This window comes from Panthera onca, chromosome C1, assembly GCF_046562875.1.
Source record: "Panthera onca isolate mPanOnc1 chromosome C1, mPanOnc1 haplotype 2, whole genome shotgun sequence".
Lineage (NCBI taxonomy): Eukaryota > Metazoa > Chordata > Mammalia > Carnivora > Felidae > Panthera > Panthera onca.
In genome coordinates, this window is record NC_138346.1 from 199,830,332 (window position 1) to 199,848,541 (window position 18,210).

Genomic DNA, 18,210 nt, shown 5'->3' on the forward strand with positions numbered 1-18,210 from the left:
CCAAAAAGTGTTAGCATTTATTATGATTACTGATGTTAATATTATATCAAGGTCATAAATTAATGTATTGCCCTGGCCAAATTCACTGCAGCTTCCGAGTCCGGTCTTGTTTTAGGCATCAGGGCCCTGGTCCCTGCCTTCAAGAAGCTCACAGTCTAGCAGGGGGTCTGACTGAGCCCCTAGATCTAGGGGATGCTTTCTGAAATCGGTGGGTAGGCTCCAAAGCACCAGAGAAGCTTTAGTTACTTTAACCAGAAATCTGGACACTTGAGACCTTTTCAGTCCCTGGCCCTGTAGACTGCATGGGGAAAGGTGACATGCACATGCAGGCTCCCAAGCGTGTTGACAAACCTTTCACTTGCTCACGTTTTCACCTGCCCACTAGGTAGTAGTAATGCCCAACGGTTAAGAGCTCGGGCTTTGGAAGCATTTGAGTCTGGGCTCAGCGATTCACCACTTTTGTGCCTTTGGGCAAGTCACTTTCCCTCAGGGATAAAATGAGATAAATAATAGCCCAAACTTTGTATAGAGCTGTTGCGAAAATTAAAAAAGAGAATGTGAAAGTACATATGCAAATACCCAATAATGCATCCAGTATTGTTTTTTAATTGATCCCACATGTATTCAGACGACCCAGGAGAGAGCAGGCTGTGAACGCCTAGGTTCAGCCACTGCAAAAGGGGTTTCCTCTCTCCCTCCCCGCATTCTGACGCTCCGCCTCAGTCGAGGGGGCGGGGCGAGGAGGATCCCCTCAGGGCCTCAGGAGCTATTCCGAGGATCTGCCGCAGGCCCCGCCCCCCCGCTCCTCCCCGATTGGGGCGGGCTCGCGGCTCCGGCTTCTGGGGCCGAGCTGTGCGTGGGTGACTCAGCAGCGCCCGCGCCTGCCCCGGCCTGATAAGTGTGTGTGCGGTGAATGTGTGTGTTGGGGTGGCCGGGGAGGGCTCTGTGTTAACGAGTTTGTGCGTGGGGAGTACATGTGGGGCTGTGTTTGTGATCTTGATCTTGTGTGTGGCTCTCTGTGCACTTAGGTGTGTGTGGAGGGGTGCATCTGTGTCACGGTGTGTCCCTGTTGTGAGTTTGCATAAAGGGTGTGACTCTGTTTGTGTTTCCCTCCCTGTGTCTTATAAACATGTGTGCCCCCTTTACTCCACTCCCAGGCCCTGGGGACCTAGAGAGCCACTGCCGGGTGGGGGTCTCTCTACCTAGGCAGCCTCTGTGCGTTTTTTGTTGAGATGATTTATGAACTTGTGTGGGTGAACGTGGGCTTGTCGATCACTGGGAGGGGGAGGAGGGTTGGGGTGCTGTCACTGCCTGGACTTCAGGCCCTCCTGCCCCAGTACCTCTGCCTATAAAGCCTCCACCTCCCTTCCCAGACTGTAGAGAGCAATTTGGGGAGACCTCCAGAGGAGATAACTCACATTTAGTGATCTCTGTTATTTTACATGCATTTTCTCATTTGATCTGTCTGAGTCCTTACAGCCAAAAGTGTTCTAAAGAGGGTCTGAGACTTGAGAGAGTGGAAATGACAACCCAAGGTCATGCAGTTTAAGAGCAATGGAGGCTGTCAAGGTAACAGAGGGCAGATCTCCTCCTAAGCTGAGCACCCAGTTTGCCTGGAGCCTGTGGGGCGCTGATAAGCTTGTGAGGCAAGGGAAAGAACCTGTTTGTGTCCCCCCTCCTCCTCTGAGTTTCCTGGGCCTCCAGCCAACTCCTTATCCTGCCAGAGCCTGAGCACTGCCACCAACTTGGATTGGGTGATTGGGTCTTGAGCTGAGTGATAAAAAAAAAAAAACAGGGGACAAGCTGGGGGCTAGGGAGAGGGGCCAGGGCCAATGTAGAAGTATCTGTTACTTCAAAAAGACTTTATTGAGCACGTTATTAAAAACTGGCCAATACCCTGCTCCGTCTAGGAAGGGAAGAGAGTCACAAGACCAAGCCACAAGGAATGGTGGAGCAGGCAAGCTCAGGCCTGAGGCAGGGGGTGTGGCTGGGATCTGTTGCTGGTTTCAGTCCTGACTCCACCATTTAAGGGAGGCCCTGAGACCTGGCCAGTCATATTTCTCTGTTAGCCTGTCTCCCTGTCAGTCAAGTGAGGTAATGGCGCTAACCCTGCCTGCCTTCCCGCACTCCAAGATGCTAGGAGGGAAATACATTTATAAACAGTTGTTCTCCAAACATAATGGGTGGTCCTGTTGTGACTCATGGCCTCCTATGAGAAAGGCCTTAAGGAAACTGTATACCCAGAGCCCAGAGAGGGGAAAGGGTCCCAATGGAGGGACTAGGGAAGGCTGCCTGGAGGAGGTGACCTACTAGCTAGATTTTTAAGGATGAATTTAGTATATGGAAATAGAAGAGGGTGTCCCAGTACATAAAGAAATAGAAGAGGGTGTTTCAGCCTACATAAAGGCCTGGAAGTAGAACAGTGAAGTTGTATGTTGGGAACAAAAACTGGTTTGGTATATTTGGCACAGAGTGAATGCCAGGTTTAGACTGGAGCAGGTGAGGGGCCGGAGGGAAGCAGATGTGGGGACAGCCAGGAGGTCTTTGGTCCTGTCTGGCTGGGGTGTGGCAGTCCTTTGGGGAGGGCAGAGAGGAGAGGGAGAATGGGCAGGCATCGGTTCAAGGACCCCCCCCTCCCCAGAACAATCCATTTGCAGCCTGGGGCAGATCCCCAGGATGACATCGAGGTGGGCACAAGGCTGCGGAGCTCCCTCCAAAAGAAGGATGGAGAAAAAGACAAGTCAGATGCCCTGGTCCAGGGAACGATCCAGACATGGGCACAGAGGGTGCCCACGAATGAACATTTAAGGGGTCTGGAAGGCCCCGCTGCCAAGGAGTTCCTCTGGGTTTGCTCCAGTGTGGGGAGGGAGTCATTCCCACCGGAAGCACTCCTTCCCAGGGAAGGCAGCCTCTCCAGAAGCCCCTGTTGAAACAGCAATGGTTGGTAATGATTGATTAGCCTATTATGTATCTGCCAGGTACTTCGCTAACCTGTTCCCATGAGGTACCCCTGGTATACGGATGAGTAAAAGGGGGCTGAGAGAGGCGAACTGTTCTGTTCTCCATCACACAGCCAATAAGCGGCGAGGCCAGGACTCCCCGTTTCCTGAGATGACAGGAAAGAGCTGATGGGGGTGTTTGTGAACGGCTGAGATTCTGTGGGGCAGGAAACCGGAGGAACCCTCGCCGGGGAGAAGGAAACATGGTGTCTGCTGCCACCTCGTGGTCACAGAGCCACTTGGGGCAGAGGCGCAGAGCTGAGCTCACCAGGCTTCTAAGAGGGCGGCTGCTTTGGGTGCAAGGTGTCAGCAAGGGTAGTGAAAGGGAGGGCACGCAGGTGGGACTGCGTCCTGGATTGTGAGACCCCAGGCATGCCTCTTTTCCTTGCTCCTCAGGTCTCAGTTCCTTCAAGAGGACTCAAAGAGATCATCTTTACCCCTGGGAAGATCTTTCACAGCCTTTGCTCTGTCTTTGCAGCTGGGAAAACTGGGGACCCGGTGGATCCAGGATTGTGGGACCTAAAGCTTACCTGGGGGGCCCCCATTAAAAAAGAATGAAGGGATGCCTGGCTGACTCAGTAGATCAAGCAGCTCCTTTTTTTTTTTTAATTTTTTATAACGTTTTTAATTTATTTTGTGAGAGACAGAGTGTGAGCGGGGGAGGGGCAGAGAGAGAGGAAGTCACAGAATCTGAAGCAGGCTCCAGGTCCTGAGCTGCCAGCACAGAGCCGGACGTGGGGCTCGAACTCACGAACCGTAAGATCATGACCTGAGCCGAAGTCGGATGCTTAACCAATTGAGCCACCCAGGTGCCCCCATTAGAGCAAGCAACTCTTTTTTTTTTTTTTTTTTTTTTTTAATTTTTTTAACGTTTTATTTATTTTTGAGACAGGGAGAGACAGAGCATGAACAGGGGAGGGTCAGAGAGAGGGAGACACAGAATCTGAAACAGGCTCCAGGCTCTGAGCTGTCAGCACAGAGCCCGACGCGGGGCTCGAACTCACGGACCGCGAGATCATGACCTGAGCTGAAGTCGGCTGCTTAACCGACTGAGCCACCCAGGCGCCCCTAGAGCAAGCAACTCTTGATCTCAGTGTTGTGAATTCAAGCCCCAGGTCGAGCACAAAACCTATTTAAAAGGAAAAAGAAAAAGCTAGAAATGCCTGGGGCACCTGGGTGGCTCAGCCGGTTAAGGGTTAAGCTTCTGACTCTCGATTGATGATATCAGCTCAGGTTATGATCTCGCTGTCATCCCATGGTTGGGGTCTGAGGACTGAGCATAGAGCCTGCTTGGAATTCTTTCTCCTTCTCCTTCTGCCCCTCCCCCTCATGCACGTGCCCTTGATCTCTCTCTCTCTCTCTCTCTCTCTCTCTCTCTCTCCTTCTCTCTCTTTCTCTCTCTCTCTCTCAAAATAAATAAATAAACATTTTTAAAGAAAAGAATACAAAATACCTGTAGGCACTCAAGACTATAGAACACAAATTGGAGAGAAGGGAAGTCAGAGTGGAAAGACCTTAGCCAATTCAAATTAATATATTTTACTTTTGCAAATTTTACAGAAATATATGACTTTGTGAACACAAGACCAGGGTTCCTTTAGGGCCGATGCTAGTATGAAGTCTTGACTGATACATAAGCCTCACAGTGAGCCAAGCATGAGGTCCCCCATGGGAGATTTGGGGATTCTGAAGCCAGAGCAGGATCCAGATTCATGTTTCCCACCTCCTACCCCCTCCAGGCAGGCTTTCACCTAGATTTTCCAGAGCTTTTACCTGGAAGTGAGTCCACTCTCACCCCACCTTCTGTGTGGCCACATCCTAACAGTCGGATTTCTCCAGCCAGGACTGCTCAGGGATCCTCTGTTCCATCCGGTTGAACCCTCCTTTGCTTTCTAGGCATGGAGGTCCAACCGCATAAGCCCCGGGAAGCCTTCTCTGCCCGCCCTTGCCTCCTCTGGTAGGGCCAGCACCGTGTGTGGCATGGAGGTCTGTGGTCAGTACAGAGCTGTTGGCTGAGTCCCTGCAGGGCTATCAGTCTAATGTCACCCACATGTGGGCAGTCTGCATGGACACATCCTGAGCCCCTCCTCTTGTAGCCACGCCTACAGGATTGGGGTTGAGAGACAGAGAGAGGACTCAGACCCAGTGCCAGCCCTCCTCCAGCTCATAGTCTGGTGACCAAGTAAGGCATGGACTGAGTCTTAAAACTTTTAGACCTGAGAATAACTTAGAGATCAACTAACCCAAGTGATTGTCTAACTCATTTAGCCACAGAAGCCCAACGTGGGAAACAGAGGGAAACAGAGCGGAGCTGCTGTGCTGGAATGAGGGCAGAGACTAGACTTCCCTCTGCTTGTTCACTGCTCATCCTCAGTCTGAGCACAGAGCCTGCTACACTGTACATAAATATTACTTGAATGAATGAATTTGAAGCCATAACTCAGGGCAGGGGAACATTGCTGGGAGGAGAAACTATCCCGCCAGTGCCTCATCCACCTCTGGGCACTTCTCCTCTGCGGGTGGGATCTGAGCTGGGTCTCCACAGCTTAGTAAAGATTTTCAGCTTTGCTGCATCTTCCTTTTCTTTCTCTTCAGAGCAACACCTTGACTGTCAGAGGGAGCTGTTGTGTGACTTTGGGCATTTGCCCTGTCTGAACCCCCATCTCCTCATTTGTTAAAAATACCCTGCATTAGGGGCACCTGGGTGGCTCAGTCGGTTGAGCGTCTGACGTCGGCTCAGGTCATGATCTCACAGTTTGTGAGTTCAAGCCCCTCATCGGGCTCACTGCTGTCAGTGCAGAGCCTGCTTCAAATCCTCTGTCCCGTCTCTCTCTGCCCCTCCCCCACTCTCACACTTTCTCGCTCAAAAATAAGTAAAACATTAAAAAAAAAACTTACATTGGGGCGCCTGGGTGGCTCAGTCGTTAAGCGTCTGACTTCAGCTCAGGTCATTCATGATCTCGTGGTTCGTGGGTTTGAGCCCCACGTCCGGTTCTGTGCTGACAGCTCAGAGCCTGGAGCCTGTTTCGGATTCCGTGTGTGTGTCTCTCTCTCTGCCCCTCCCCCTCGCTCACGCTCTGTGTCTCTTTTCCTCAAAAATAAATAAACATTAAAAAATAGAGAAAGGAAAAGGAAAGAAAGCAAAGAAAGGGGTAAACTAAATAAGGGTGCTGATGCCAGACATGGCCAGTAGGTGGCAGCAGCGTCTGTGAAATGAGCTTGTCCTGCCTCCTTTCCTCAATTTCTTCGAAGACCAGCTGTTTGGCTCACACCGCACACCCCCTTGCAGAGGGCTCTGGGATCACCTGGGAGCCGCTGGGGTTTCCCCTGGGGAAGGAAGAACACTCATGTTAATTAATAGGATGGGGAACCATGAGTGATGTTTTTTACCTCTTCTTTTTCTTATCAGGTTTCTCAGTTTTTCTAACGAGCATCCTGTAATAACCATAAACACTGGGGTGAGAAAACCCACCTGTGTACCTTTTCATGGGTCTTTCCTTTCCCCTTAGGGGGTGGCAGGTTCGCATATGTCTGGCAATGCAGGCCAGCGGCTTGCACGAGGGGGCCCTGATAGCAGCTGTGGGGGATCTAACCAGGGCAAAGGATCGGTACAGAGCAATCAGAGAAGGCTTCCTGGAAGCAGAGGGAAGTGGAGCGGATCTGGAAGGGTGACGAAGCTGGCACATGACAGTAGTCTGCCCTGCCTGCTGCACTTTCTCAGAACTGCCTGCCCTTGGGCTGGGCCTCGGCCGTTCTCTTCCTGAAGTGCGTCCTCATCTCCCTCTGAGGGAGTTTGAGGTTGCAGGCAGGCAAGACTGAAGTTAGATTCCTAGAATCCCCCATTGGGAAGGGGCATGAGAGGTCATCTGGGTTTTTCAGGCAACTGGGAGCTATTGAAGGTTAAAGGCAGACTGTGCCCCCCCCCCATCAATAATTCTGTGCCCCGCTTACCATGTACAGCTGTTGGGTCACTGGGTCTTCCGGAGAGTCCTGGTACGTTAGCTATAATAATTATGCTATTTGACAAAAGAGAAAGTGATGCTCAGAGTGGTCATGCAGATGTGCTTCTCCTCAGGCCATACACAAAGGTGTATAAAAACCTCCACACCACGTACTGGGGCACCTGGGTGGCTCAGTCGGTTAAGTGTCTGACTTCGGCTCAGGTCATGAGCTAGAGGTTCATGAGTTCGAGCCCCGCATTGGGCTCTGTGCTGACAGCTCGGAGCCCGGAGCCTGCTTTGGATTCTGTGTCTCCCTCTCTGCCCCTCCCCTGCTTGCACTCTGTCTCTCTCAAAAATAAACAGTTTTTTAAAAAATCTCCACCGTGCACTTAAACACTAAGGTGCTCTCACACATGCTGTGCAATCTCCCTCTCTCTCTCTCTCTCTCACACACACACACACCCTTCAGAGCAGTTCTTCCTGGCCTCAGTGGGAGTTAGCTCTGGGCAGAGGTGCCAGACCTCTGTGAAGTCTTCCTCACCCGAGTCCCTCTCTGTGAGCCCCTTCCCCATGCTGGGCAGTCCGCAGCCCTGCCCGTGCCCCTACCCAAACGGCCTGCAGCTGTGCGGGGGTGAGATCCCAGTCTGGGTCAAGGCCATCCACCTGCATTGGTGCTCATCACCTTGACACAGCAGGCTCCAGGGTGGGCAGCCCCGGCTGAGGCTATGGTTCTCTGAAGGGAGGTTGCCTCAGCAGGGGAAGGGGGGAGTCCGGGTTCTGGCGCCCTCTTGAGGACCTGATCACACCTGGTGGGGAGACGGATCGGAGCAGGAATTTCCCTTCCAGAGAATTACTTATTAACCATCAGCAACCATTTGAGGCGAGGAACATTGAGGAGGTAGAGGTCTCCTGGGACATCAAGCCCCATGCCCAGGGCTGCCCTGAATGCACCCAGAGGAGGTTTGGGGCTTCTATGGCCAAAAGGAGGGCCAACAGGACAAGAGAATGGAACGGAGGTGGGAGTAGGGTGGAGAGAAAAGGAGGGGGAGCCAGTGGGAACCCCAAGAGGCACGTGAGGTGGGCAGGACTCTGGAGGACAAGGGACTTAGATTAGGGGGTGGGCCACAGAGAAGAAGGAGGAGCCAATCTGGAGGGTTGGGGGAGAGGGGGCTCCTGGAAGCCTGCTTTGGTTTGGGGCATGCTCTAGGAAGTAGCTACAGCTACCTTGTGTATGTCTCTCTCCCATCAGATGGTTTTGTTTTGTTTTGTTTTTTAGATTTTATTTTTAAGCAACCTCTATACCCAACGCGAGGCTTGAACTTACAGCCTGAGAACAAGAGTTGCATGCTCTACCAACAGCCAGCCAGGCCCCCAGATGGGGTTCTTAGGGACAGTATTGCAGCTCCCTCTGAGATAGTCCTGAGCATAGGACTACTCACTCATTGTGAGCAACCAGGTCTGTGTCACACACACACACACACACACACACACACACACACACCACCTCCCCAGGCTAGCCGCCCCCCCCCCCCCCCGTGAGGGGACCACAGAAGGTCAGCAAAGAAACAGCCAGAGATGTGGACACCGAGAATAGTGCTTTTCTTTATTGGGAAAACAGAAGGTTGGTCCTTGGTACCATGATAGGACCTGGGATAGGCAAAAAGCCAGGTGTATGAGTCAAGCTTCATTTTGACATGCCTGCCTCCCTCATCCCCAAAGCAGGGCAGCTCCAACTACAAACACCAGACCCCCAGGCATCCTTTCCTCTGCCTTGGACAAACTCCCAGTGGTTTTTGCCAGCAGATGTCTGTTTCTGGCATCAAGGAACAGAAGGGAAAGGTCTCTGTTCTCTCCCAGCATGTCAGAGCCCTCAGAACCCATCAAGTCCTACCTCTGTCCCTCCATTGTAGGCCCAGAGAGGGACAGAGGCCTGCCCAAATATACATAGCAGGAAGTGGGCAGAGTCAAACCCACGTTCCCTGTCTCCTGGCTTGGGACTTATTCCAAGAGGAGATCCTGGAAGATGAGCCCCATCAGGTGGATGTCACCTGCATGGATACCTGCCAAGGGGCTCCATCCCCATGACTCAAATGTTCTGGCCAGAAGGCCCAGGCCGGTGCCACCTAGGGATCTTTCATTCCTCCCAGACTGTGCCTCCCTCTTAGGTGCCGGAGAGGGCAGTCTTGGTGAAGACAAAAGGGGACAGCTATGTATAAAGCACTTGGGGAGAAGACGTCCTCTTGAAAACTGTCTCTCCAATGCATGCTGTCCCATCTCCTAAAACTCGAGGAGACGGTTAAAAGAGAAAGTCCTTTGCTCCTGACCCACCTACAGCATTAAGAAATGTGGGTCAGAGCAAGTATAACCTAAAATGTTAGATCACATTAAAAGCTCCACTGTTTGAGCATTTACTCTGCATCAGATGCTTCATTCATCCACTCAGGAGAATGCTATGTGCCGGTTACAGGCAACATTCGTGTGACTGAAACAGACAGGCCTTTTTGTAAATCTTCACAACTTCTTGTGTTGTCATCCATGACTGAGGAAAGGGGCTCCAAGGGTGAAGTGGCTTGCCCAAGGTCATACAGCAAAGTCATAGCAGGCAGCTGAAAAATCATAGAACGAGCAAGCCTTCCAAGGCAGAGAGGGAATGCATGGACAGAGGGACCTGCCAAGGTCAAGGCAGTTTCTTGGGAAACTGGGAAACTATGACCTCATCACCTGCCCAGGTGATGAGACACAGAACCCAGCACCAGGAAGGCTCAGTCTGTGACTATGAGCTGGACACCCGTCCAGTGCCCTCTGCATAATCAGTTTCCTCGTGGGAGGAAGGCGGGGAAAAGCAGAGGAAGTGAACTTGACCGATCTAAGATGGGATCCTAGCTGGCACAGCCATGGGCAAGCCATGTGGCCTTGGGCAGGCCACTCCCCTCGCTGAGCCTCAGTTTCCTCATCTGTAATGTAGGGGTAATCATCGTAATAGTGCCTTCCTCATAGTCATGCTGTGAAGATGAAATAAATTACCCATGTAAAGTGCTTGGAACAGAGACGGGGGCTGTGTATCACACACTATTCTTGCTATACTGGCCTCTCACTGAGGTGGGTGAGAGAGCACTCTGCACCAGGTGGGGGGCTCATGGCCGGCACTGCTGATGAGGCCAGAACCCGCGCAGCACCCAGCCCAGCGCTCTACCATGTCAGGATAAACGAAGGCTCTCACCAGCCCCTCTGGGCCCCATTTTCAACTGCCAAGCTGCCTGCCTCCCGAACCCCACAGCAGGCTGTGCTAGTCCCCAGTCTCCTCCGGTCCCCCAACATCTGTAAGCTCGGAGTTGGGGTCGGGCCCAGGCCCTCTCTCCCCTCACTCCCCGGAGCTGCCAGCACTATGTGCTCAGTGCCCAGGAATGAAAAAATAATAATGAATAAATAAATGACAAGAGAAAGTTGTGCGTAGTGCTGTGTGTGAGTGCTGGGACCATGTTCTGGAGGTGGGGGTGGGAGTGGGGTCACTTCCTAGGGGTTTGGAGCCTCTGAGCTGGTTCCCAGCCTGGATCTGCAGTAGGTCCAGGCAGAGAAGGTGGCCAGAGGCCAGGCTAAGGATCCACTGCTGAAAACAGAGAGGCTGGCCTTTGGGCAGAGGCCTGGTGGGGGCTCAGTCTGGACTGTGCTCCTCCAAGTCCTCTCGGGGCCCTGGGGGCTTCCTCCACCTTGAGGAGCATTTCAAATTCCAAGCTAAGCAAACCCCCTTAGACAGCTGCCTCTGGCTCCCCACTATTGTCACAGAATAATTCTGTATTGGGGGCCTACTATGTGCCAGGCACTTTGGCAGGCACCTCCCTCACCACATCCCTAGTCTTCAGATGGGGCTCGTGGAAGTGAAGTTACCTGCCTAAGATCATACTGCTGGCAAGCGGCCAAGAATCCAGCAAAACCAGGACTCTTGTTAGAGACTGAACATCATACTAGAGACTCATCCATTCCCTCGTCTTAGAGCTAAGACAAAACATAAACTCAGAGAGGGCAAATCCCTTGCCTAGGTCACACAGCCAGTTAGCTTCAGAGCTTTGAATCCAGATTTAGGCCTTCCCAAGCCATGTAGGAAACTCAACCTGAGGCTCTGGTTTATTCCCATCACCCTCCTGCCCTCCCCACCTCCAATCTCTCTTCTATGACACCTGACATTATCCATCATTCCCTCCCCCCCGGGAACGCCCTCCTCCTCCAGTTTCCATGGCAACACATTCTCCCCATTCTCCTCCTGCTTCCCAGGCAGCTTCTCACTCTCCACTGTGGTTCCTGAGCCTAGAAAGCAGGGGGATCCCCAGGGTGGGTCCCCCATCTCTTTTCTCTTCATTGCTGTCCCTGAAAGCTCATCAACTTTTCCCTCTAGGTCTCCAGCTCTGACCTTGTGCTGCAGCTCCACTTCTAGGTAATAAGAGCTACTTACCATGTGCTAAGAGCTTACCTGTGCTCTGGACCCCATCTATACATTAACTCATTAAATCCTCACAACGACCTTGTAAAGGAAGTCCATTCTGCAGGGCAGGAAACTGAGGCACAGAGAGGGAAAGCCAAAATCTGACTCCAGCTTTCACCACTACTTCTATTACAAGAAAAGATACGAAATTGTAGGGCATTTTGAAACCAGAAGCAAAAACTTGCTTCTACCTCCTGAAGAGAGAGGAATGGAAACCTTGGGGGAAATCAGACCTACTTCACTTTTGAGAGCCCTGTGATGATCTAGAATTACACTGTCAGTTTGGAGCTTTAAAATGCATCATGCACGGTACATTTTGAAATGTGAAGATTTGGAGAGCTTCAGGAGGAACAAAAAAGTTCATGGAAAATTGCCCTTTTCCTTCAGATTTTTCCATTTGGTTTGAAGTCTTCGAAAATCCTCATCCCAGGGTTCCAGCAATTAAGGCTCTTCTATTTCAATGATGCCTGGGCTTCACCAGAACCTTGGACCCTGGAGTCCTACTGACCTGAGTTCTGCCACCACTAACAGGGTCTGTGACGGAGGGGTGAGTGGATTGACCTCTCTGAGCCTCTTGTGTAAACTGGGCTCTCACGAGGATTGGATGGGATAATGTTCGTAAAGTGCTTGGCTCAGAGCCTGGCACTCGGAAGGGCTCGGTTAAGCCCCATGCTTCAAATGCACACAGCTTTTCTCAGGTTTACCAAGCACCGGAACATTTCCATGCTTTTGCACATGCTGTTCCCTCTTCTTGGTAGCCAACTCCTACTCTTCCTTTAAGATCCTTTGACTGACTCTTTTCTCTTCTAGAATTGTTATGAATGTGTTTTAGTATAAAGCTAGGAAAGGCACTTCCCTACAACACTCTCCCTGGGGCTTGCGGTCACTGCATGCATCACAATGAGATGCAATGATCTGTTCATGCCTTGTCTCCCAGCATGGGCTTGAACTTTCTGAGGGCAGGGCTGTATCTGACTTATTTCCAAGTCCCAGTGCCCAGTGTGCACAGCCCCTGGCGTGATGTCGATTTCAGTATGTTTGCTTTACCCTAGAGGCACCTGGCCTGGACGCAGCCTCTGCTGACCCCAGGACAAATTTATGTATGAGAAGTAGTAAAGAGCAGCCAGATCTGTTACAGCCATAGGAAATGGCAGTGAGCAGACCCAGAGCAGCCTTGAGAGCGAGCGGAAGGGGACACAGTCCTTGCAGAGAGAATCAACAGCCCTGACTCCAATGTCACCTTCTTCAGAAGTGTTCCCCAGTTCCTAAATTGTCCCCTCTCTGTGACATCTCTCAAAGGCATTGGTAAGAGGAGTCCCATGTGATGAGGAGCGCCCCACCTTGCTGATACACCCCCAACCCGCATTCAGACACAGAAGTCTCTATGGTCACTGGGCACCGTCCTACATCTTCCCAAGTGCTACTGGAGCCATTTGCTGGAGGAAGAAAATTCCCAGGTCTGGAGCTTCTGGGGCCTCACCCTGAGAAGGGGGCTGTGCTTTGTCAACTAAGGGCATCCCTATCCCTAATGTGCAAAGCTCAAGTTGGTGCCTAAGCCCGCAACCTCCTGAATGTCAGTTCAGCCCCTGCTGGAGTGACAGTCAGCCAGACAAGGGAAAGGCTTTTGTTCCTAGGAAATGACTGTCAAAGAGAAAGAGAAAAGAGGTATCTTGTTTCCTTTTTTTTTTTTTTTTTTTTTTTTTTTTTGTGGTTTGAGACAAAGACGTCAATTTCTCTCCATCTGTCCCAAAAAGGGAAGAAAGTTAATTTGTTTCTACAAGGATGTCAGCTCACTGCTTCAATAGGGAGTCAGGGGTGTGTGCGCCTGTGGGGGGAGGGGGCGGGGAGAGGCGATGGAAGCACGGGGGAGGCTCAGGGAACAAGGACAGACCCCCATATTCAGGAAAGCAAAGATCTGGGAATGCCTGAATAAAATGCCAAACACATGAAGAGAAAAACCTCTATGCCTTGCTCGGGGTGGACTCGCCCTCAGCAGCTTGAAGGGGGAAGCTGGGATAAGGGGGGGGGGGGGGGGGCGGCTGGGGAGCACACAGCATTGGAAACACTGGACACACTGGGCGCAGCCAGGGGTTGGGAGAAGGGAGAGGATTTCTCCTGGAGGTTCTTACCAGACACCCAAGACTGGGAGGAGAAAAATCCACATTGGTGCTTCAGATGCCCCTATCCAGTCCCAGGGTCCATGGAGCTCTAACTAGCGCGGTCCTCCGTCCTCCGGTACCTGGGCAGAGAAGTCAGGTCCCTGGGACCCCCCCCCCCCCCCAAAAGCGTCTGTCCTCCGGTTTGAGGACCCAATGTCACTGCGGAAGTTCCCCAGCCTCGCCTCTGCCCGCCCACCGCCCTTGGCGCAGAGACTGACTTGTAGCTCTGGTGTTGGAGCTGCAGGACCTCCTTCTTAGCCCCACAGAGCTCAGGGCTGGAGACCCTACCCCAACTGAGGCCCTGCCTGAAGCCGCTAGCCCTGCTCCACTGTCATGTCCCAGGGCCCACTGGCACAAAGTGCTGGGGACACTACGTCGCTGCTGAAGCCATTCCAAGAAAATAGCTGTCAAGGACAGAAAAGGTATATTCTCTCTTCCTCTCTGTTTTATTTTCTCTTTATTTATAAAGTCCAGTTGGACCTAGGGCTCGGCAAGCCCCGCCTCTTGCTAGAACTCAGGGCTTGGGACTCTACCCCAAGGTTGAGGCGCCCACCCCCTGCACACAGGCCCTATCCTATCTCATGACCCAGTCTGGAGCCGCAGGCCGCCTCACTGTCCTGTCGGTCCCCCTCGCCCCCAGAAGAGGCCCGGCCCCACCACACAGAGACCCACTCTTGCAGCCCCTTTGTCAAGCCTCCAACTCTACCACTGCTCCCTGGGTCCCGGGCCCAGTTCTTCAGGTCCCAGGCCAGCAAGCCTGCTCTGGCCAGAACCGGAAGCTGGCTCACCGCAGAGGCCCCGTTTAAGCCGCCGAGTCCCAGAGCCACAGGCCCTGCTCCACCAGGGTCGCCAGCTCTTCGCACCCAACACCAAGCCGACCGCGCCCCCACCCAGCCCGGAGGCACCGCCCCACCGCCTTGCTGCGTGCCCCGTGCCCCGCCCCACACCCGAGGTCCACCCCACCCCCCCACTCCCCTCGCGGGGGCTCCAGTCTCTCGGCCCCTGCCTCCGCTCCTGCACGGCCCCCTTCTCCAAAACAGGGGCCCTGTTCGGCCCCACTCCGCGTCGCGGCCCCGCCCCCTGCGAGCCCGGGGAGTCGGCCAGGTCACCCCGGGGAGTGGGAGGACGGCGGCGGGGCGGGCCGGCGCGGTCACGCGGCCGCCCCCCCGCCGGGACCGTCGGACGGGGTGCAGGCGGTGACCCGTTCGCGGGCCGTGGTTTCGCGGGCGCGGCTAAAGCTGCTCCGCTCCGGGCGGCCGCAGGGCATGCGGCAGAGCTGGCGGAAGCAGCGCTTGAAGTTCTCGTCCAGGAAGGCGTAGAGCACGGGGTTGAGGCTGCTGTTGGCGTAGCCGAGAGCGATGCACAGGTGCAGCGCGGCCACCACGAGCGGGTCGCGGCGGTCGATGTCCACCAGCGTCCAGACGATGACGAAGATGTGGATGGGCGCCCAGCACACCACGAAGGCGCCCACCACCACGAGCACCATGCGCGTGATGCGCCGCAAGCTTCGGTCCTTCTCCTTGGAGCCCGAGAGTAGGCGCACGCTGCGCAGGCGCAGCAGCATCAGGCCGTAGCACACGGTGATGATGAGGATGGGCACGACGAAGGCGAAGAGGAACACGCAGATCTTGGTCACCGTATCCCAGTACCAGCTGGGGCTGGGGAACTGGAGCGTGCATACCACTGCCCCGTCTGCCGGGGAAACAAGGAGAGACAGACAGGAGGTGAGGGTTGTGTGGGCCTGAGCATACCCTGCCTGCTTGCTACCCTTCTTGGTTTGGTCAGGTCCCACGCCTCCTCCTGGCCTTTGCTCAAGGTAATTCTTCTGTCTGGAATGTCCTCTTACACTTCTGTACTTGATGAACTCCTACTCATCCTTAAAGACCCCAGCGGGATTGGCCCTAATCTAGGAGGTCTCCTTTCTATATTTTCTTCCAGTCCCTTCCAAGGCCTCTACATCCATGGCCAGCAGTAATCATATAGTTTAGCCCAAAGCCCCCAAATGCCAGTTGTTGTGAGAACTCAAAACACCCTACCCATTTCCAGACTAGCTGCAATGGGGACAATACTGCTAAGACTGACCTAGAGAGCATGAATTAAGAGAACCCAGGCCTTACTAAACCTGTGGTGTGAACCTGGGCAAATTATTCAGCCTCTAGGAGAGCTTCCACAAAGTAGGACTGATAACAGTACTTAAACCTCACAGGGTTGTTGCAAGGATTCAATAGGCTACGGCATGTGAAACATTAGTACAAGGTGGTTCAAGCTCTTGGTGTAGTCACAGGGCAGAGGGGCAGATACATATGAGTCCAGAAGTCAGGGCTAGGTCAGGGAGGCAGATCTCAGCTTAATGGCAAGAAGAGCTGACTGCTAGATTTGTCCAGAGGTGTACCCAGGGTGGAATGAGCTCCCTGTTCCTGGAGTGTGGGTGTGGGCTGGATGAGCACCTTAGTGGATGTTTTGGGATTCAGAAACAGGCCTGAGACTGTCCTGGGGAGCTCCCAAGATCTCTTGGAACTCTGGGATTTGAGGAGCCATGCTGTGGACGTGGATCCTGAGAGTTGTAGAAAGGGTGCTGGGGATCCACAGAGGGGGTCCACCGGACAACAGGATGGCAGGACCCCCAGGGATGACTGAGTCCAAGGACTTCATTGTGCAGATGGCAGAACAAGGCTCAGAGAGGAACAGCACTTGTCCAAGGTCACACAGCAAGCTGCATACAGAACCAAGTGCTGAGTGGGGAGGATGTGCAGGGGATGGAGTGCGGAGAGAGGAGGCCCATCTGGTCTGGCCCCTAGCAGGGCTACAGCTAATGGCCCATAAACTGAAGGCTGGCAGTGAGCAATGGGGCCCAGCTGCTGAGTCAAGACCAATTACAGGGAAGCTGTATGTGATGGTTAAGGTGGTCAAAAGGCCTCCCACCAAACCTATTCCCCTTCCACCCACAGCACGACCCTCTGCAAACCTCCAACTCAGGGGGCAATAGGAGTAACAGATATAAGGGCAGGAGCCTTGGGTGCTAGGCCAAGTTCCATCAAATGCCTAGCCACGTGACCCTAAGTAAGCCACCTGACCTCTCTGATTCTGGATGCATCCCTGCCTTGTCCTGAGTATTTTACACATAGAGCCTCATTTAATCCTCACAACACCCCATGATACAGTGTGGCTCAGATAGGTTAGTGACCAAGGTCTTTAACATGGTTAAAACTACTTTCTGTCCCACTTCCTTATGTCATGCAGGAGCCACATAACCAGCTATCACTAGGAGGAGATGGGCCATAACGTCTAAATGTTGGCCATACTCTATCACTCCTTCTCCATATTCATCTGCCGGCCAAATGCCAGCAGTGGAGGATTCCAAAACCATCTTTAGGAGCCTGGGTTCCTGAAGAACTGTGGAGTAAGAGCTCCTCCTCCTCTGATTCACATTAGACTGTGATATGAGTGAGAAATAAACTATACTGTTAAGCACTGAGCTTTGGGGATTGCTTGTTACAGCTGCCACCCTGACTGATACAAGTAGTTACTAAACTAGTTACCATTTTTACTCTGAGGAAATGTACCTGTTATTCTCTAACGGCCATTCTCTAGGGCTTGCTTTGGTCATCTGGGCCAGTGGTTTTCAAACTGGGGTGGAAGGGCATTTGGGATGAGACTGTAGATCTTATGGCCTCCACTGCTCCCTGGTCAGTGACACCCTCACCCAATTGGCCACCCATATCCCTTTAAGCCAGTCATCCATACGCTCCTCGCCAGCTGCTACATCCCCATAGATCAACCCTCCACCATCCCATTCATAAATTTCCGTTGGCCAGCAACCCATCTGACCACTGACCGGTCATCCATTGTCACAATAGTCAACCATTCATGTCCAATTGGTTGACTACGCACCCTCTCACTAGCCAGCCACCCACACTTTGATCAGCAGTCCACACCTCTACTGGTATGGAGCCAACTACATCCACTCTAGTAAGTGGCCTGCATACCCACAGGAGCCCCCATGCTGCCTTCTGTGATCAGTGGCTGTACCAAAGCTTCTTCACTCACTCACCCCGGGGGCGGGTCACGGCCATGACCATGATGGGTACACCAACACCTGAGGCCAGGACCCAGATGCAGATGTTGATCAGCTTGGCCTTGGCAGGTGTGCGGAAGTCCAGGGCCTTGACAGGGTGGCAGACAGCAATATAGCGGTCGACACTCATCATGGTGAGTGTGAAGATGCTGGTGAACATGTTGTAGTAGTCAATGGAGAGCACAACCTTGCAGAGCAGTTCTCCAAAGGGCCATGTCTCCATCAGGTACTTGGCACTCTGGAAGGGCAGTGTGCTGGTGGCCAGTGCATCTGCCAGGGCCAGGTTGAAGATATAGATGTTGGTGGCTGTCTTCATCTTAGTGTACCTTAAAAGGAAGTGCGTGTGTAATTGTCCCCATTTCACAGATTTCAGTTTCACATGAGACTCAGAGGAAATGATTTGCCCAAAGTCACACACAGAAGGTCAGTGGCAGAGGTGGGACTAGAACCCTAAACACTCTGACTCAGCATCACTCCTTCTCACTATAACAGATGCAAAAGGATTTCTCTGGCTGTGGGTGACTTTGGCAGAAAGTATTTTAGGAAAAAATCCTTTGTC

General features: G+C 52.9%; 1 protein-coding gene across 1 annotated transcript in view; it reads right to left on the reverse strand.

The window, feature by feature from the left end:
• Positions 1-14,567: 14,567 nt before the first annotated feature.
• Positions 14,568-18,210, reverse strand: part of OPRD1 (opioid receptor delta 1) — a 31,867-nt gene continuing 28,224 nt past the window's right edge. The window contains exons 2-3 of the mRNA XM_060622036.3: positions 17,628-17,977; positions 14,568-15,268 (exon numbers count right to left, since the gene is read on the reverse strand). Coding sequence (XP_060478019.1) covers positions 14,727-15,268; positions 17,628-17,977 — 892 coding nt within the window. The 3' untranslated portion in view covers positions 14,568-14,726. The remainder of the gene's footprint in view (positions 15,269-17,627; positions 17,978-18,210) is intronic.